Below are 22,245 nucleotides of genomic sequence, written 5' to 3' on the forward strand. Positions count from 1 at the left end.
CTTGTCACAACACAACTGATTGGCTCAAACGCATGGTCCTTCTGTGGCTCAGTTGGTAGAGCATGGCGCTTGTAACGCCAGGGTAGTGGGTTCGATTCCCGGGACCACCCATACGTAGAATGTATGCACACATGACTGTAAGTCGCTTTGGATAAAAGCGTCAGCTAAATGGCATATATTATTATTATTATTATAAGGAAAGAAATTCCAAAAATGTACTTTTTAAGAATGCACACTTGTTAATTGAAATGCATTCCAGGTGACCACCTCATGACGCTGGTTGAGAGAATTCCATGTGTGCAAAGCCGTCATCAATGCAAAGGGTGGCTATTTGAAGAATCTCAAATCTCAAATATATTTTTATTTGTTTAACTCTTTTTTTGATTACTACATGATTCCATATGTGTTATTTCATAGTTTTTGATGTCTTCGCTATTATTCTACAATGTAGAAAATAGTAAAAATAAAGATAAACCCTTGAATGAGTAGCTATTCTAAAACTTTTCACCGGTAGTGTAACTCCAGCAGAAAGAGAGAAAGTATGTTGTGTGTACTGTTGTTGGATGGATATGTTTAATACCCCAGGGGCAAACGGGAATGATTTATCAAGCTGCCGTATAGTGATCCATGTGAACTGCCTTTACAGTGTCCGATCTGCCAGATAGTGCTCAGTGCGCAGCTAGGTACACTGTGAACTGTGCAGCTGTATAACGGCCTGTTTGAGTCACCCAGTAGGCTGGCACACATTATTCATTATGCTCTCAGACGGAATTGTAGAAGTCATGCCACCACGACTTGAAATTTGTGCAAACAAAGACTTCATTTGATAGGTTACTTGGTTCGTGCTACAGAGGGGGGGGGGGACGGGGGACAAACAGTCTCAGTCGGAGTGTTTAAACTAGACTTCTGACAAACTGGGAGCTACTGTAAGAGTGGGCAGCGATCCAAAGAAATAGAGTGACTTAAGATGGCTTCGTCTGACTGGTTTGGACTGGATGAGGCTCTTCTGTGAGCTTCCATTGACCACACTCCCTTATTCTCTTCTTGTTTGTTCGTGCAGGTAGAAGGGGAGGTGCACATGGAGAGAGAGGGAGCTAGAAACTAAAGTCTACACCCAGTCCACCCCAACTGACCTCACACATACAAAAAGGAAACGGATAACTGATTAGATAGCTGATATTGGAAGGGGTTTTTCTGCTGGGGGACTCTCAGCTTTACTATGATCTCAGTTTGAGATGTTTTCATTAAGTAACGTGTCTGGGTTAAACAGTCCAAATGCGGAGGACTTGTGTACCTGAATAATGATTTCATTTCCTGAGGAATGTCCTACGGTCTACTGGTTTCCCCAGTAGACTGTAGTAGTAGTATTAATTTCTCAGGACAAAGGTGTTTCTGACCTCTTGTCCTGACAAGGGTAGAGATTATTTTCCCTAATCAGGTCATGTGATCAGTAAAAACTCCTGGCCCCAACAATGTCCTAATAAATGGGTCGTTCTCTTTCAAATATTAATTTTGATATCTCACATGTGGGGGTTCACTACGACAGCCTATTCTCATGGAAGTACCTATCAAAAGCGTCTGTTGGAGACGGAGGTAGAGTAGCGAATGAGGTGAGACTCTCTCTTCTATAAAAGGAGCCACTCTACCACCCTCTGGTTATTCTTGCTTCTCTTCCTCACGAATGGTCTCACTACTCGCCGCTCGCCGCATATCGACTGGATACCCAGAAATGAACCCTGAAGGATAACGTCTTCATACCCTGTCGAGAGGTTGTGTACGAACCGGAAGGTTTTTGTTTTGAAATCCTTTTCTACTTCTCAGTCTCCGCTAGCTACTGAGACTCGGTTAGCCAACTCTGCAAGGCTAACTTGGCTACCTTGCTGAGAGGCAAGCTTGCTAGCATACCCTACCTGCGACACGGTAGCATTGTGAGCACCCTTTTATCGTCTACATTCACCTGTTGTGTTTACTAGACTGACCATCTCAGCCTTCGCGGCATCTTCGGTTGCGGAAGCGCTCTTTCTGAAGGCCAACTCGGCCAGCACTGAGCTAGCCACGGCACACTTTCACCAAAAGGTAGCTTCTAGCTAGCTAACGCCCCACTAGCCTCCACTCTCTCCCCTCAATGGCTGACGACATAGTGTCAGGGGAAGGCGAGTTGGGGGATCACGATGGGATTAATATCATGGAGATCCTTGAGAGAGTGCAGGAGATGGGGACTGACGACCCCGTTCTCCCACCCTCTCAGGCCCACAGACCACCTCCAGTGAAGTTTGGGCTCTTTTATGTCTGAAAGCGGCTGCGGCCAGACTAGACATCAAGTGGCCATCCCCTGTAGTGGCTCAGCGCCCGTCAACGGATCTATACAACAGGAAAGATTCCCCTCCCCCCCATTTTTTATTTATTAACTGCTCCCTGCAGTACCAGTTTGCCTTTGCCTCAGGGAAGCTAAGAGGCCCTCACTAGCAGGATTCTTGCTAAGGCTACCCTGAGCCTGGACATTGGATTACCCAAACTCAGTAATGTAATCTCATTTACTTTCCGTTACTTTTGTATTACTTCTGCCTTAAGATGCATTAGAAGAAGACAAAAAGGATACTTGATCTCTGACTTGTGGTCAGACTCACTCAGGTGAAACAAACTTCAAATTGTGCCTTTTTTCAAATGCTGAATTGAATGTCATTGAGAACAGAAAGGTGTCTTTTTTTTCGCAAACATTCTTTCTAAATTTAAAAGTCATTTTTTTGTAATCAGTATACATTAATCAGTTTACTCCCCAACCCTGGCTGTCGTCATGCAGGGTTTAAACCCTAGCGAACAAAGCAATTCTCCACCCTCACCCAGATTCTTTAGAAAAAAAGGGAAAGAGACAGCCACTTATGCTTTCTGTTTTCACAGTTGGTGTGTTGTTTTTTTGTGGAGAAATGGTGTGACTAGACAGATTGTTTTTCACTACACTGTTTTCCATGGTCCTATGCTCCTTGCAGGATTTGTTGGGGTGAGAAGGTTACTCTTGTTATGGTCCTTTAGCCACTTTTTCAGCCTTCCAAGGCTCAAGGTTTTCTAGCGCAGGGACTGGGAGACTAGTCAGGATCAAGGCAAAGATGAACGGAGCAAAGTTCAGAGATGCTTGAAACAGATTATCCATAACTGTTGTGTACATGTACATACATTTACATTTAAGTCATTGTGTAGTCTCTAAGCAGGACACTTTGCTTAATCCCAGTCTCTGAGATTTTAGCTCGTCTTGGGAAGTGTCTATTATTAGCCACTGGGAAGTGTGGAGATGTATTAATCCTCCTTCTTTGCCTTTGGCATCACGAAACGTATGTGTGGACTGTGCTTTACCAGTCACTGTTTGCGCCAACAGTCTGCCCTGGGGGTTTTTCAGGTCAATGTACCTAACCCTATCTTTGGCCCGGGTCGACTTTTTCCCATTGTCGCACCTTGGAGCCTATGGCTTTTCACCTGTTGCCTTCTCCAAAAGGGTGTTCCTGTTGTCCATTAGGTGCAGTTCGCATCTACTTGGATTGTAGGAGAACTCGGGCAAGGGTGTTATGCGCTTCACTTATTGGGCCCTTCTCTTTTTGACGATATCCTGCCGGATCATGGGAATCATTATAATGGGGCGATAATCTTTGGAGGTGTCTGGAAGGTCCCTCTCCTACAAAAGGAGTTTACCTCATGGGTACTGTTTTTGTAGCATATCTCATTCAACTGAGATTGTATGCGTCTTATTTTGGGCTGACCCTCACTTTATGAAGTTTTTCCCCTGTTGGGTTGTCTCTGCACCTCTTCGGTACGTACTCAGGACCTCTGAGGGTTGCTGATGTTGGGACTTCCCTGGCTTTGGAGAGCATGTTTTGCAATACGGGAGTTGGCCATATCCCCATGTGAGATATTCAAACAAATAATTGAAAGGGAACTAAAGATTACTTTCATATCCCTGGTTCTCTGATGAGATATCTCACCGCATTCCCCTGCTCGCAGGAGCATGAGGAAGAAAAGCATACTTGAGAATAACCAGAGGGCGGGAGAGTTATTCCTTTTATGGAAGTGTGAGGGTTTCACCTCATTCACCACTCTTACCTGTCTGTCTCCAACAAACACGTTTGATAGGCACCTCCGAGAGGGTGGGCAGTCTTAGTGAAGAGATCTCACTCATAATAGCAGAGAACCAGGGTTACGCAAAGTAACCTTACATTTTTCCACGTCTGGGAGATAAAATATCACTGGTGGAGAGGATACAGTTTGACTATAGCTGAGCTAGACCTAACAGATGGAACACCATGAGGAAGTGAGCCTTTTCGGCATAAACACATTCTAGCCATGTTAATGGATTCAGCATTGGATGTATTATAATCAGACAGGCTGTCTATGACATTTAGCTGTTGGCCCATAAATACCGTCATTAAATCTCCCGCATTGAGTAATATGTCTTCAGAAAGTTAACCGTTAGAAACATGTTCACTCTTGCAGCCAGTCCCTGTTTTCTTAATGTACTTTTAAAGGCCAAAGTTCTCCAAAGCTCGCCTTCCTGACGATGTCAAGTTTGCCTACCTGATGGGCTTGTCCTTTTTTAGAACTTTGTGTTTTTAAAGTACGAGTCACAATGATTACTCATTTTTGTGCGGGGTCTTGTAACAATACATTTATTGCTTACTTTAACATTTGTGTGCTGTGTCAGTTTCTGTTCCCCTCTGCATCCAGCTTCCGCTGTCTTCTTGGAGCCACATAGGGTTCTCTGTCTGCTCACAGGATGTCTGGGATGTCCCTGACATGGAGTACACCCCCCCCACACACACACACACACACCACTCTGGCAAACCCACACACTGGCTTGACCCGAAAGTAGCTGACTGGGTTGTAGGCCTATTGTAAAATTTCACCAATTTGTAAGTCGCTCTGGATAAGAGCGTCTGCTAAATGACTTAAATGTAATGTAATGTAAAAGGCATCATAAAGATTACTTCCTAATTGTTTGAATTAACTTGGTGATGAAGCGTAGCCTAAACTTTCGACTGGAGCAGGATTTCCCAACCTTTTTTCCCCAAGCCCCCCTTTTGGACATTGGAAAATGTTGTTTTGAAGCTAATTTCCTGAAATTGTACTTAGTTTAAAAAGACTGAGATATTTTAGGTAGGCTATTTAATGATGATGAATGAATCCAAGATGGCGTAGCAGTCAGACGTCTTTGTTCTGTCGTGTCCCTTGTATATATTGCGTTACATCATTTTCGTCGCATATCCTTTAAAATATTTTGCTAAACCTCAACATCTAAATACTCTCCTGCAACCCGCCTCACCCAATGTGGCGTGGATCTGCTTTTTTTTCCTAAAGTATTTATATTTACTTCGGATCTGGAATCCCTCAACTGAAGCTAGACAGCTAACTACCAGCTATCAGTCAGCAAACCATTGCCAGCGGTCATCAGCTAACCTTCAGCTCAGAAAGCTCTCGTCAGTTCGAACAACGTGACTCTAACCAGAGCATAACGGACCTGTTATTTTTTATCCCCGGATTCCTACCACAAACTGAACATTTTCATCTGGATCTTCACAACTAGCTAACCGCAATCATGGATGACTACTCCTGGGAAGCGTTTCCATCCCAGAGCAAGCACCAATTAGCTTGAAGCTAGCCCGACCAGGGCTCCTGTGCTACCACCGAAGTATACTCCTGGGCTAACACCGAAGAACCCTGCAGATCCCCTACGACTGGAATACCGACATAATGCTAACTGCTTGCTAACCCGGCCTGCTAACTGCTAGCTTGCCCCGATCTACTAGCTGCTAGCTTGTATAGACCCGGCCTACTAACTTTTAGGTTGTTAGCCTGCTAACTGTCTGAATCGCCGTGTCCCCAGCCAGCCCAACCACCACCTGGACCCATATGTTCACTTGGCAACGCATGTCTCTCTCTAATATCAATATGCCTTGTCCATTACTGTCCTGGTTAGTGATTACTCTCTTATTTCACTGTAGAGCCTCTAGCCCTGCTCAATATGCCTTAACCAACCATGTTGTTCCACCTCCTACATATGCGATGACATTACCTGGTTTTAACATCTCTAGAGACTATATCTCTCTCTTCATTACTCAATGCCTAGGTTTACCTCCAATGTACTCACATCCTACCTTACATTTGTCTGTACACTATGCCTTGAATCTATGCTATCGTGCCCAGAAACCTGCTCCTTTTACTCTCTGTTCTGAATGTGCTAGACGGCCAGTTCGTATAGTCTTTAGCCGAACCCTTTTCCTACTTCTCCTCTGTTCTTCTGGTGATGTGGAGGTTAATGCAGGTCCTGCAGCGCCTAGCTCCACTCCCACCCCTACCAGATACAACCCCAAATCAGTAAACATGGGCACCCTCATAGATGTCATCCTAACTAATTCACCCTCCAAATTCACCTCTGCTGTTTTCAATCAAGATCTCAGCGATCACTGCCTCATTGCCTGCATCCGTAATGGGTCTGCGACCAAACGACCACCCCTCATCACTGTCAAACGCTCCCTGAAACACTTCTGCGAGCAGGCCTTTCTAATCGACCTGGCCGGGGTATCCTGGAATGACCTCATCCCGTCAGTAGATGATGCCTGGCTATTCTTTAAAAGTGCCTTCCTTACCATCTTAAATAAGCATGCCCCTCTCAAAAATGTTTGAACTAGGAATAGATATAGTCCTTGGTTCACTCCAGACCTGTCTGCCCTTGACCAGCACAAAAACATCCTGTGGCGTTCTGCATTAGCATCGAATAGCCCCCGTGATATGCAACTTTTCAGGGAAGTTAGGAACAAATATACACAGGCAGTTAGAAAAGCTAAGGCAAGCTTTTTCAAACAGAAATTTGCATCCTGTAGTACTAACTCAAAAAAGTTCTGGGACACTGTAAAGTCCATGGAGAATAAGAGCACCTCCTCCCAGCTGCCCACTGCTCTGAGGCTAGGAAACACCGTCACCACCGATAAATCCACTATAATTGAGAATTTCAATAAGCATTTCTCTACGGCTGGCCATGCTTTCCACATGGCTACCCCTACCCCGGTCAACTGCCCGGCATGCTCCACAGCAAACCGCCAAAGCCCCCACCATTTCTCCTTTACCCAAAACCAGATAGCTGATGTTCTGAAAGAGCTGCAAAATCTGGACCCCTACAAATCAGCCAGGCTAGACAATCTGGACTCTCTCTTTCTCAAATTATCTGCCAAAATTGTTGCAGCCCCTATTACTAGACTGTTCAACCTCTCTTTCATATCGTCTGAGATTCCCAAAGATTGGAAAGCTGCCGGGGTCATCCCCCTCTTCAAAGTGGGTGACACTCTAGACCCAAACTGCTACAGACCTACAGTGGGGCAAAAAAGTATTTAGTCAGCCACCAATTGTGCAAGTTAACAGTGTGTGAAAACCTTGTGAAGACTTACAGAAAACGTTTGACCTCTGTCATTTTCAACAAAGGGTATATAACCAAGTATTGAGAAACTTTTGTTATTGACCAAATACTTATTTTCCATCATAATTTGCAAATAAATTTATTAAAAATCCTACAATGTAATTAAAAAAATATATATATATAATTTTGTCTGTTATAGTTGAAGTGTACCTGTGATGAAAATTACAGGCCTCATCTTTTTAAGTGGGAGAACTTGCAGAATTGATGGCTGACTAAAAATCATTTTTTGCCCCACTGTATGTGGGAACTCCTTCAAGACTGTTGGAAAAGCATTCCAGGTTAAGTTGGTTGAGAGAATGCCAAGAGTGTGCAAAGCTGTCATGACAAAGGGTGGCTACTTTGAAGAATCTCAAATATATTTTTATTTGAACACTTTTACTGCAGGATTCCATATGTGTTATTTCATAGATTCACTATTATTCTACAATGTACGAAATGGTACACATAAAGAAAAATCCTTGAATGAGTAGGTGTGTCAACTTTTGGCAGGTACTGTGGGTCTACACCATCACTGGTATTATCAGGCTGTATAGCTAGTTACGTTTGTTCTGACTCAGTACATTTATTAGCTAGTTAGCGGCTAACAAGATTCAGGCCCAATTTGCTAAGAAAAGACAATCTAGCTGTTTGCAGATATAAGAAACACAAACTAATAGAACACTAGTAGATTTATATTAAGAAGCAAAGTGAAAACAGCATCTTTGTCTTCAACATTGTTTAATGTGCTGCATTAACCATGCAGAGACTGAATGCAAGTATCTCGTGATTGAGGAACAACATCTGCTCCTTGAGTGACGGGGCGGGTCTGTGTGGAAAGAAGCATGGTGAGGGAGCAGAGAGAGATGATTTAAGTAGCTAAGTAATCTATAAAAATGTACGTTACACGTGGCATATCACATTTAACAAACCAAACATTCAAATACGTTTTTTGAAGGTAAAGTAAAAACCCAAACCGGTCCGTGTATCAATACCGGTACATGGCCCAGCCCTAACTCATGCTGACATGGCATATTTCCCCACAACGGAAATAATTCTCTGACTTTATTGTGCAATCCTGTTCGATTTGATGAGCTATGTTGGAGCCAACCTTTTGAAGCTTTTACTCTAATGAACTTTGAAGTATACGAGTGGCATTGTGAATGTCTTGCATTACATTTCTTCTCTATCCCTTTCTATAGGTAAACCATCATGATCCCCATCACAGAGCTCCGGTACTTTGCCGACACACAGCCGGCGTACCGCATCCTGAAGCCATGGTGGGACGTCTTCACAGACTACATCTCCATCGTCATGCTCATGATCGCCGTGTTTGGGGGCACGCTACAGGTAACCCAGGACAAGATGATCTGCCTGCCCTGCAAGTGGGTGGTCAACAAATCCTGCGAGTACCTCAATATGAGCTTCCGTGACCCCTTTGACCCAGAGCCAAAAGGCATCCAGTATGAACTGGACCGGCACCAGTACAACTACATTGACGCGGTCTGCTATGAGAACAAGCTGCATTGGTTTGCCAAGTACTTCCCCTACCTGGTGCTACTGCACACCCTCATCTTCCTGGCCTGCAGTAACTTCTGGTTCAAGTTCCCCCGGACTAGCTCCAAACTGGAGCACTTTGTGTCCATCCTGCTCAAGTGTTTTGACTCGCCATGGACCACCAGGGCTCTGTCTGAGACTGTAGTGGAGGAAAGCGACCCCAAGCCTCTGGGGAAGATGAACGGTACCATGGACAAGAAGGCATCATGCATCAGCGAGGATGTGGAGGCCAGCGTGCCCATGCTCCAAAGGACCAAGTCCCTCATCGAGCAGGGCATTGTTGACCGCTCCGACACGGGTGTCCTGGACAAGAAGGAAGGCGAGCAGGCCAAAGCTCTTTTCGAGAAGGTCAAGAAGTTCCGGATCCACGTCGAAGAAGGGGACATTGTCTACCGGCTCTACATCCGCCAGACCATCATCAAAGTCATCAAGTTCATCCTGATCATCTGCTACACGGCCTACTATGTGCACTACATCAAGTTCAGTGTGATCTGCACGGTGGACATTGAGAAGCTGACGGGCTATAGGATGTACCACTGTGCTCACCCCCTGGCCACACTCTTCAAGATTCTGGCATGTTTCTATATCAGCTTGGTGGGGATTTACGGTCTCATCTGCATGTACACCCTCTGCTGGATGCTCAGCCGCTCGCTTAAGCGCTACTCCTTTGAGTCAATCCGCGAGGAGAGCAGGTACAGTGACATACCTGACGTGAAAAACGACTTTGCCTTCATGTTGCACATGATAGACCAGTATGACCCGCTCTACTCCAAACGCTTTGCGGTCTTCCTGTCAGAGGTTAGCGAGAACAAACTGCGTCAGCTGAACCTCAACAATGAGTGGACGCTGGACAAGCTGCGGCAACGTATCACCAAGAACTCCCAGGAGAAACTGGAGCTGCACTTGTTCATGCTTAACGGAATCCCTGAAACAGTGTTTGACCTAATAGAACTGGAGGTGCTCAAGCTGGAGCTCATCCCTGATGTCACCATCCCCCCCATCATTGCCCAGCTAGTCAGCCTGAGAGAGATGTGGCTCTACCACACACCGGCAAAAATTGAGGCTCCAGCTTTGGCCTTTCTGAGGGAGAACCTCAAGTCCCTCCACATCAAATTCACTGACATCAAGGAGATTCCTCTATGGATCTACAGCCTGAAGAACCTGAGCGAGCTGCACCTCACAGGGAACCTGAGCGCAGAGAACAACCGCTACATTGTCATCGACGGGCTACGAGAGCTCAAGAGGCTCAAAGTGCTTCGTCTGAAGAGTAACCTGACCAAGCTTCCTCAGGTGGTGACAGACGTTGGGGTCCACCTCCAGAAGCTGTCAATCAACAATGAGGGCACCAAGCTGATGGTGCTCAACAGCCTGAAGAAGATGGTGAACCTGACAGAGCTGGAGCTGTTGCGCTGCGACCTGGAACGTATCCCGCACTCCATCTTCAGCCTGCACAACCTGCAGGAGATTGACCTGAAGGACAACAACCTTAAGACCATCGAGGAGATCATCAGCTTCCAGCACCTGCACCGTCTGGTAAACTTGAAGCTGTGGTACAACCAGATCGCCTATATCCCCATCCAGATCGGCACCTTGACGAACATGGAGAGGCTCTACCTAAACCGCAACAAGATCGAGAACATCCCGGGCCAGCTGTTCTACTGCCGCAAACTGCGCTTCCTGGACCTGAGTCACAACAACCTGACCAGTATACATGCCGACGTGGGCTTCCTCCAGAACCTGCAGTACTTTGCTGTGACAGCCAACAGGGTGAGTACAGATCTAGTATTTGAGCGTCCCAGAGAAAATATTTGATACAGACTTGGAACTAACTCTATAACCAACCGTTTTTATTCTTTCCTCTAACTATCTTTGTTAGGGCCCAGATTATTTCCTGGTCAGGTCAAATGGTCAAAGAAACACTTGTTTCTGTGTGTCACAGGAAAATGTTAGACATTTGTTCTTGAAAAGCCCTACTCCTGTCTACCTGCCTCTTTCACATGTGATTGGGAAGGTAGGGCTTAGCATAACGTGGTTATGTTAGGGATAATTTGCCCTAATGATCTTGTGCACATATTGTAGAGTACACATTGTAGAGTTTTGTGTAGTAGACCGAGATGTCTCCAACTCCATTGAGTTGAAATTATCGCTTCAATAGTTCATTTGCCCAATATTCTGAGACAGTAACAGCCTACCCTGCTAGTGCTAATAATATGTTTCAAATGAGTTCAAGTTAAGGAACTGTCTGATGTGATGCAATGTGCCCGAGTTTTAAAAGTACACTGATGGGGGGGGGGCTAGTGAGCACCATGGAGTAGACGCTTCTCCGACTACCTCCTCACCCTTGCTTAAATTTGATTTAAATTCTACTTTTGAACAAACAAACTGCTACTATGAGCAACTCCATGAGAAACACAGCCATGGGGAAACTAATTAATCCAAAAACAATCGTAGAGAAAAATGGTAAAGTCCCCACCACAGCACAAGACGAGGATGGCGATGCTTGCGTTTGCCTGACCGTAATGACTAGCCCTGACTCGGAGCCCTCACCGACTATTATTTTAGCAGCTATCAAGACAATGGAAGAGGGCATGAACACTCAATTTAATAATCTTGACTCATCCTTACAATCAGTGCAAACCTCCCTGGCTGAACATACAACCCACATTATTGATCTGGAAGGAAACGCAGGTGACCACGAGACATGCATCGCCACCCTCGAGGGACAGTATGAAGAGCTACTAAATCTTTATTCTAAAATTGCAATACTTGCACTTAACGCACCAGAAATCATTAAATGAGTTTGGTCTGGGCAAGAGTGTTGTCTCGTGGCATGAAATACTATATGCGTGCCTGACGGCTTCAGTTTTCACTAATTACAATAATTCCGCTCCTTTTCACTTTAACATTCCTGCAGCCAGAGATACCCCTTGAGTCCGTTGCTATTTGCCACTGCTATGGAACCCCTAGCTGTCTGTATCAGAAGCTGTCCTGCCATTGCTTCAGCTAAACATAGGCAAGGTTGATCACTGCATCTCGCTCTATGCGGATGACATCATCTTGTTTGTCTCACGCCCCGAAGAGTCATTTCCACTGCTGTTGGAGCAAATCGAATCAGAGAAATTGGAGAACTCTCTGGGTATACCATAAACTGGCAAAAAAGCGAATTCATGCCTCTTAACCTCCACCCGACACGCAGGCGTCCCATCTAGACATCTGGAAATACAAATGGGGGACGTAAACAAAATCATTAGCATAGTCGGCGCTACACAAAATGCAGAAATAAAAATATAAAACATTCATTACCTTTGACAATCTTATTTGTTGGCACTCCTAGATGTCCCATAAACATCACTATTGGGTCTTTTTTTCGATTAAATCGGTCCATATATAGCCTAGATATCGATCTATGAAGACTGTGTGATCAAGGAAAAAAACAGCGTTTTATAACGCAACTTTCACAAAACACTTCGAAATACTTTTGTAATGCAACTTTAGGTATTAGTAAACGTTAATAATCGATCAAATTGATCACGGGGCGATGTATATTCTATAGCTCTACGTCTTGAAATAATGTCCGGATAAATCTCAACCAAAATATCCTGTTGGAGACCGGAAGAAATGGGCTGTCTCTTGTTCGTTTGACCAAAAAACAAATCCTAGGCAAATGACAAGACTGTTGACGTCGTGTGGAAGCTGTAGGTATTGCAACCTCGGCTCCAGGTAATGTGGTTTCTATTCAACAATACATTCAAGTGGCGCATTGATATATTTTACAGTTTTCAGTGATCAGATTTTCCTGCGCTTTTCGATGAAACGCACGTTCTGTTATAGTCACAGCCGTGATTTAACCAGTTTTAGAAACATCTGAGTGTTTTCTATCCACACATACTAATCATATGCATATACTATATTCCTGGCATGAGTAGCAGGGCGCTGAAATGTTGCGCGATTTTTAACAGAATGTTCGAAAAAGTAGGGGGTAGGATCAACAGGTTAAAGGGGAGTTCCTTAAACATATACCTTTTAAATTCACAGAAGACTAAATTAAATATTTAGGGGTAGTCATCCCCAAGGACCCTAAATTGAACTACCACGACGTGATAGGGAAGTTGAAATGCAACATTGAGATCTTGAGAGTGTTGCCTCTATCTATGATAGGCCGTGTTAACGCTATTAAAATTGTTACACTCCCCAGATTCCTTTATCTCTTTCAGAATTTGGCTATATTTTAAGTAAATCTTTTTTCAAATCCTTGGATTCTATTATCTTGCCTTTTGTGTGGGGATACAAAGTACACCAGATCTCTAAAAAAACATATAATCAAGCCCAAAGAATTAGGTGGCCTGAGCCTACCAAATTTTCAACATTGTTATTGGGCAGGTTTATTAGGTTTATTGGCAGAATGCATACCCTGGCATGGTAGATCCAAGATATACACAACACCTCTCTTCCAGCACTTTTCTTTTCATCAACTAAATCCTCTACAGGTATTACTGGCAATAACTTTATGCAAAAATGGTATCGTAAGGAAAACATTTGGTCTACCGGAGACCTCTCTGTATGACATAACTATGCTTTTTTTTATTCTGACATTACTACTATTACCTTTACATCAATATTTTTGCCCCCCAATCTCCCCGCATCTAACTTCTACCGATATCTTCAGATAAGAAACTACGTTTACTTAAATATACCACATTTTGAGGCAATTATACCTGCCCACCAGTTGTATATTTTCATGAACTTCGCCCCTGGCTCCATGTGTTTGATCTCCAGCTTTGTAGATAACTTTACAGCATATTACTCTAACATTTGAAGGAGACCTGGGAGGAAGACCTTGTTATAGAGATTACTGATGACTGTTGGGGTGATTGCTTCAAGATATTCACTTGTGCTCGATAAACTCCCGACACCAACTTACTCAATACAAAGTGATTCACAGACTACACTATTCCTGTACCAAATTACACTCGTTCTACCCCTCGGTCTCTCCGATATGCCCTCAGTTCAAATCTGCAGAGGGTACCCTGGGTCACCTTTTCTGGTCATGCCCCAAACTGCACACATTCTGGCAGGATATTTCTAAGTGCTTCTCAGGAGTATACAGCTGTAACCTCATACCAGCCCCGGAAACTGCTGTTTTAGGCAGGTCACAGCACCTAACGGCTTTAACCCACTGGGAACAAAAAAAACATTACAATATGGCAGGGTTATTGCAAAAATAAACATTTTGAGCCTTTGGAATAAGGAGACTGTTTTTAAAACCTGGTTAGCTGAAGTCACCAGCTTGTTACACGTAGAAAGTATTCCACATGGCATCTCTGGCAGATCTAATACATTTAAGATAAGGCAGCCATTTTTTATCACGTATCTTTCACGTGATGATGGGAAACAACCTGCAACCAACCCTGATCCACAGTGATTCTTTTTAATGCCGAGCATAGTCCTTATACTGTGCAGTATGTCATATATCATTGAAGCAAGGTGCCAATTCCTTAAGAGCAATGTTGTGTTCTGTTGTTTTTGAATGCATTTATTTGTCTCCAGTTGAGGGGTGGGGGGGGGTATTCTCAGTGTATTGTTTGCTGTCATTATGTCTGTTTTGTAAAGCAGAAAATTAATAAATGAAATATATATATATTCTTTTAAATTGAAGTACACAGATGAACAGTTGTATTACGCTAATTAATTTGTCACACTTCTGGCTGCAGATAAAGAGAACTTGTCTCTGGGGTGATTATCACTATTTTGGTATTGTACTTATTTTTCAAGCCAATATGAGGTCAAAATGTCTAGTGAATTCGTTTTTAGGACTATTTAGTATAGTCAAGCTCCTAAAAAAGTGTCATTCTTTGAACAGTGTGTCCTACACCCCATCCTATTAGATGCAACAATTTTTATTTAACTAGGCAAGTCAGTTAAGAACAAATTCTTATTTACAATAATGGTCTAGGAACAGTGGTTTAACTGGTCTAGGAACAGTGGGTTAACTGGGCTAGGAACAGTGGGATAACTGGTCTAGGAACAGTGGGTTAACTGGTCTAGGAACAGTGGGATAACTGGTCTAGGAACAGTGGGTTAACTGGTCTAGGAACAGTGGGTTAACTGGCCTAGGAACAGTGGGTTAACTGGTCTAGGAACAGTGGGATAACTGGTCTAGGAACAGTGGGTTAACTGGTCTAGGAACAGTGGGTTAACTGGCCTAGGAACAGTGGGATAACTGGTCTAGGAACAGTGGGTTAACTGGTCTAGGAACAGTGGGATAACTGGTCTAGGAACAGTGGGTTAACTGGTCTAGGAACAGTGGGTTAACTGGCCTAGGAACAGTGGGTTAACTGGTCTAGGAACAGTGGGATAACTGGTCTAGGAACAGTGGGTTAACTGGTCTAGGAACAGTGGGTTAACTGGCCTAGGAACAGTGGGTTAACTTGGCCTAGGAACAGTGGGTTAACTGGTCTAGGAACAGTGGGATAACTGGTCTAGGAACAGTGGGTTAACTGGTCTAGGAACAGTGGGTTAACTGGTCTAGGAACAGTGGGTTAACTGGTCTAGGAACAGTGGGTTAACTGGTCTAGGAACAGTGGGTTAACTGGTCTAGGAACAGTGGGTTAACTGGTCTAGGAACAGTGGGTTAACTGGTCTAGGAACAGTGGGTTAACTGGTCTAGGAACAGTGGGTTAACTGGTCTAGGAACAGTGGGATAACTGGTCTAGGAACAGTGGGATAACTGGTCTAGGAACAGTGGGTTAACTGGTCTAGGAACAGTGGGTTAACTGGTCTAGGAACAGTGGGTTTACTGCCTGTTCAGGGGCAGAACAACATTTTTTTTTTTTTTTCCTTGTCAGCTCGGAGATTCGATCTAGCAACCTTTCAGTTTCTAGTCCAACACTCTAACCATTAGGCTACCTGCAGCCCCAATGATAGCTGGAAAAGGTTTACTGTCTTCTGTACAGAACACCTCAGGGTTATACTGTCTTAGACTCATTCAGGAGTTTTGTGAATCGTTTAAGAATTATTTGACTTATGCAAATTCAAACTAATTTCTGACTTTTAAAGAGAGTTTTGAGAATAATATTAGTGTAGGCTAGCACTTAACACTAACTAAATGTAATATATAATGTAAATATACATCATGTATAATGTAAACACATTACATCATTTAATATATCTTTATAATTATATAAATGTGAGGTGACTTAGCCATAGCGCTAGTCATTTATGTTTTTGCATGGGCCAATTTGTGAATTAAGCATGAACAACACTCGGATCACCTGATGAGCTGACCTCATACTCTTCACAACCAATTTGCCTGTAATGTCTAACGTGCATTACTGTCGGGTTTAACACGCCGTTCATCCAATTGATTTATTTAGGGATCGAGTTCACAGTGAGAAACATGCTTAGCGCTCGCAAGGAATTCTGGGAGGTGAATTACAACATTCTCCCTGTTGTGTTCTGGTGGGCATCTGCTGTGTGAGGGATCAGATGGTTACTCTAAACGATACTATTATCATGGTTTTAAGGCCATTCCACTCCACCAAATATTTTTGGTATCTCAGATTTTTCTGGCGTAGAAACTTCATAGGGAGGAAGGATGTTTAACCCATAAGAGTCGGTAAGCTATTAACCCATACAAATGCATGGAATAACAGATTCACTACTTTGAACAACAGATAGTCCAAACAAAACATCTAAAGGAAGTTTGTTCTGAAGAGTCTGTCCGGTCTGAGAGATTCATTTTATTTTTTACATGTACGTATTTAACCCCTTATTTTTGTTACTGAACAGTCTCCATATGTGACCCACCGCCTCAATTCGGTCTTATGTAGCGAAATCTGAAATTCTATTTTTATATTGGATAAAAGTAGAGACTCAGAGGTAGAAAATTGTATGTCATACACTGTATCTTTATTTTTATTGTACCTTTATTTAACTAGACAAGTCAGTTAAGAACAAATTCTTATTTAGAATGACGGCCTACGTCGGCCAAACCCGGACGACGCTGGGCCAATTGTGCGCCTCCCTATCACGGCCAGATATGATACAACCTGGATTTGAACCAGAGACTGTAGTGATGCCTCTTGCACTGAGATGCAGTGCTTTAGACCGCTGTGCCGCTCGGGAGCGTGGAGGAACAGTGGGAAAGTAATTCTGCATTTAAAGTTGATAAACGTATAACCCCACTTTTCAGAGTGTAACAAACTAGGTTCCATGTTGACTAGCTAACATTAGGCTATAACTAAAATGGCCCTTGACTGTTTTGGTACCTACTGGAGAGCTCATCTTTGTCTACACCCATTCAGCATCGTTCACACCCTCTTAAAACTTCTTGACGCTACCCATCCCGGTAGCGTGATAATTGTCATCAGCAACCGCTGAACAGCATAGCGCCACAGTCAAAGAATATTACTAAAAAATATTCATATTCATGAAATCACAAGTGCAATATTGCAAAACACAGTTTAGCCTTTTGTTAATCCACCTGTCGTCTCAGATTTTGAAATGATGCTTTACAGCGAAAGCAATCCAAGCGTTTGTGTAAGTTTAGCGCTAACATAACATTATGTACACTAAGCATTAAGTAGCTAGGTCACGAAAATCAGAAAAGCAATCAAATTTGTTTTTAACCTTTGCTCTTCGGATGTTTTCACTCACGAGACTCCCAGTTACACAACAAATGTTCCTTTTGTTCCATAAAGATTATTTTTATACCCAAAATACCGCCGTTTGTTTGTCGCGTTATGTTCAGAAATCCACAGGAAAGAGCGGTCACGACAACGCAGACATATATTCCAAATAATATCCATAATGTCCACAGAAACATGTCAAACGTTTTTTATAATCAATCCTAATGTTGTTTTTAAAATCAATCCTCATTTTGTTTTTAAAATATATATTCGATAATATATCAACCGAGTGTGTAGCTTTTTCAATAGGACAGGGAGGAACAATGGCCGCTTTACTCAGTTGCGCAAAACTCACTCTGAGAGCCCCCACCTATCCACTTACGCAATGTGATCCTTCATGCTCATTTTTCAAAATAAAAGCCTGAAACTATGTCTAAAGACTGTTGACACCTTAGGGAAGCCATAGAAAAAGGAATCTGGTTGATATCCCTTTAAATGGAGGATAGGCATGCATAGGAACACAGAGGTTTCAAAATATGATTGGATTTTCCTCAGGCTTTCGCCGGCAATATCAGTTCTGTTATACTCACAGACAATATTTTTACAGTTTTGGACATTTTTGTGTTTTCTATCCTAATCTGACAATTATATGCATATTCTAGTTTCTGGGGCTGAGAAATAGGCCGTTTCAAATGGGTACGTTTTTTTTTGCCAAAAACAAAAATACTGCCCCCTACACGCAAAAGGTTAAGGGTTCACATGAGAGTCCATGTGGTAAACCCACACTAAATCAAATAGAATCTAAGTTTATTTGTCACATGTACAGGATACAGAAGGTGTAAACGGTACAGGGATAATACTTGCATAGGAGCAATATCAAAAACAAAGTGTCCAGATTCAAAATATTTTATAAACATTTTATCGTTATTAGATGACGCTTACCCGACACACTTGTCTAAATTGATGGGTCATGTGAAGGAAATACTCTAACCACCCCTCACCCACATCTAGCTAAGTGGATGGGTCACTATTGTCTAGACATATACATGTTCATAAAATACATTTGATGGCCGTAATCACTGCCAGACACACCTACTAATTTGATGGGTCATGTAATAATCTTGCCAAAGTGTAGTCTTTTTTTGTTTAGACATGTAACTAGCTAGCTAAACAATGAACCGGCGTAACCCCAACTTATACTACTACTAAGTGTCTTAGCAAGAGTATGAATATGTAGGTAGCTAAAGCTAACGCACTAGGTTCAATGTTAACTAGCTAACATTATCCTATAACTAGCAATGCAAATGGATTTCTGATTTTAATAATATTACTACACAGATCATACAGGTAACATTAGCTAGCAAGCTAACAGTATGCATTAACTTGCAATAAAAATGACTTTCTGACAAAATTAGAAACTTATCTGGAAAATGTAGCTAGACTCTTGCCTGTATACGTGGATGAACGCTTCACGGTAGACTGGAACCCTTTAACTTTGTTTTATATATAATAATATAATAATAATATATGCCATTTAGCTGACGCTTTTATCCAAAGTTTTGTTTGTAGCATCATCTTGTTTGAACCTTTATAGACAGAAGCGGACTACATGGCAGACCAATCCAAACTCAACTCCCGGCATGTCCAGCCCATACATTCTCAGCTAATCATGGCTAGTGGGAAGGTTCCTCACTTTTTCCATGGCGAAACCAACTAAGCTCGTCATATTTAACAATTGTATTAATATTTATGGAAGTAACTTTTTTTAAGGCACATGAACGTTCACATGTTCCAAAAGGCATTTCTGCCAAAAAAAAACACATTTTGATAAAAAAAATTCTTCAAATGCTGCCCCTGTGAAGTAGTGACATGTCAAATACTTATGTCATGCAATAAAATGCAAATTAATTACTTAAAAATCATACAATGTGATTTTCTGGATTTTTCTTTTAGATTCCGTCTCTCACAGTTGAAGTGTACTACCTATGATACAAATTACAGACCTCTACATGCTTTGTAGGTAGGAAAACCTGCAAAATACTTGTTCTCCCCACTGTATGTATGTATGTATGTATGTATGTATGTATGTATGTATGTATGTATGTATGTATGTATGTATGTATGTATGTATGTATGTATGTATGTATGTATGTATGTGTATGTATGTGTATATATATGTGTATGTATGTATATGTATATATATGTGTATGTATGTATATATATATATGTATGTATATATACATATATATATATGTATATATATCTCGAAGGAATGAGCGTTACACCGAGGCCTGTACTCGGGAGTGGGATCGATTTGGAGGTGGAGGGACCGTCATGGTCTGGGGCGGTGTCCCACCATCATCGGACTGAGCTTATTGTCATTGCAGGCAATCTCAATGCTGTTCATTACAGGGAAGACATCCTCCCTCATGTGGTACACTTCCTGCAGGCTCATCCTGACATGACCCTCCAGCATGACAATGCCACCAGCCATACTGCTCGTTCTGTGCGTGATTTCCTGCAAGACAGGAATGTCCGTTTTTTGCCATGGCCAGAGAAGAGCCCGAATCTCAATCTCATTGAGCACGTCTGGTACCTATTTGGCCTTGGGGGAAGAACTGGCAAATCTGGTGCAGTCCATGAGGAGGAGATGCACTGCAGTATTTAATGCAGCTGGTGGCCACACTAGATACTGACTGTTACTTTTGATTTTGACCCCTTCCCTCCCCCCTTTGTTCAGGGACATTATTCCATTTCTGTTAGTGACATGTCTGTGGAACTTGTTCAGGTTATGTCTCAGTTGTAGAATCTTATGTTCATTCAAATATTTACACGTTAAGTTTGCTGAAAATTAACACAGTTTACAGCGAGAGGACGTTTCTTTTTTTGCTGAGTTTTATATATATATATATATATCAATTTTTTCAACTTGTACCGGGGGACCTTCAGACAAGTCTTGTGAGTTATGTGGGTATCCTAGAATTAGGACGCATCCAATGCAACAACAAAAAACATCTCTAGCTAAAACTGTCTGATTTGTATGGGATGTTTATTTAGCTCATTTGATTTCTGTGAGGGTGCAGACATCGACCTTGGGAGGTTAACCAATCACAGACCACATTTAGGACATTCAGCAAGTCACCAGCAGAGGGAGGTCCCTTTGAATCCATTTTTCCATACATTGTGGTGGTGGTGCTCATATCATTTTACATATCTTCAGAATTAGCAGAGAGCCCACTCTGGAAATGTGATGTACTTGTGGAGTATATTGTTCCAAACAAAGTGTCTTAAAATAAACAAATTCAAAAGGGTAGTTTAATTAATGAACGTGAAAATTATATTTTAGATTCAAGACATACTTCATATTTTAAAGCACAGTATAAGTAGTATAATGGCACCGACATGTTGTCTTTATCACGTTCACAGGTCATATGGTTTTACAGAAGGCATGTATAGGTCTAAAAAATGACATTTTCATCATGATTTTAAAAAAAAAACGTTATAAAAATGTCAAAAGAATTTCAAACATCATTCCTCCCAATGAAGTTGGATAACTATTAAACACCCTTTGCTGCACTCCTTTGTCCACGCCAGGGTAGTGGGTTCGATTCCCGGGACCACCCATACGTAGAATGTATGCACACATGACTGTAAGTCGCTTTGGATAAAAGCGTCTGCTAAATGGCATATTATTATTATATATATTACTGAAAATAGTCCTGGAACAGAGTGTTGTTATGCATTCCAAATTAGCCCCGTTTACAAGGAACCCCTCTGTGTTCCAAATTAGCCCCGTTTACAAGGAACCCCTCTGTGTTCCAAATTAGCCCCGTTTACAAGGAACCCCTCTGTGTTCCAAATTAGCCCCGTTTACAAGGAACCCCTCTGTGTTCCAAATTAGCCCCGTTTACAAGGAACCCCTCTGTGTTCCAAATTAGCCCCGTTTACAAGGAACCCCTCTGTGTTCCAAATTAGCCCCGTTTACAAGGAACCCCTCTGTGTTCCAGGAACCCTCTGTGTTCCAAGCCCCAAGGAACCCCTCTTTACAAGGAACCCCTCTGTGTTCCAAATTAGCCCCGTTTACAAGGAACCCCTCTGTGTTCCAAATTAGCCCCGTTTACAAGGAACCCCTCTGTGTTCCAAATTAGCCCCGTTTACAAGGAACCCCTCTGTGTTCCAAATTAGCCCTGTTTACAAGGAACCCCTCTGTGTTCCGTTTTTACGATCATCTCCGGGGTCTTCTCTTTGCAATTTGCACATTATTGACTTAAATGAGTTGCGTAATTTGCAAAACGTCGTTCCCAGGTGGGCCCTAACGAGGATCCAATGCTTGCAGCTGAACACCAATGTGCTACGTTTTTGTTTTTTTGCTCGAAGAACAAAAAGTAGCCCCAGCCAACTCACATCTTCAGCGCATGTAGCTAAGAAAAGCATTTGTAATTTGAGAAGGCTATTTTTAGGCTCGTAAATCGGCTTACTCTGATCGTAATTGTCTTAAATTAACAATCTATATAGGATGCACTCATTGTGCTGTTGTCCCAACAGATGGCAGCCAATAATAACAGGTGTTAGTGTAGGCATGATGCATAAGTTATTATAGAATATGTACATGTACTGTGCATTCGGAAAGTA

The 22,245-nt window shown here is 42.5% G+C and overlaps 1 protein-coding gene across 3 annotated transcripts in view; it reads left to right on the top strand.

Annotated features, from left to right (window-relative positions):
* LOC118385533 (volume-regulated anion channel subunit LRRC8A-like) overlaps nucleotides 1–22,245 on the top strand; it is a 56,600-nt gene that overhangs the window by 7,954 nt on the left and 26,401 nt on the right. For all 3 annotated transcript variants that reach the window (XR_008139560.1, XR_004826048.1, XM_035772741.1), the window contains exon 2: nucleotides 8,632–10,753. Coding sequence is in view for 1 of the 3 variants with exons in the window: in XM_035772741.1 (XP_035628634.1) it covers nucleotides 8,642–10,753 (2,112 nt within the window). In the remaining 2 variants the exon portion in view is untranslated. The remainder of the gene's footprint in view (nucleotides 1–8,631; nucleotides 10,754–22,245) is intronic.

Source organism: Oncorhynchus keta, chromosome 6 (assembly GCF_023373465.1).
Source record: "Oncorhynchus keta strain PuntledgeMale-10-30-2019 chromosome 6, Oket_V2, whole genome shotgun sequence".
Classification (NCBI taxonomy): domain Eukaryota; kingdom Metazoa; phylum Chordata; class Actinopteri; order Salmoniformes; family Salmonidae; genus Oncorhynchus; species Oncorhynchus keta.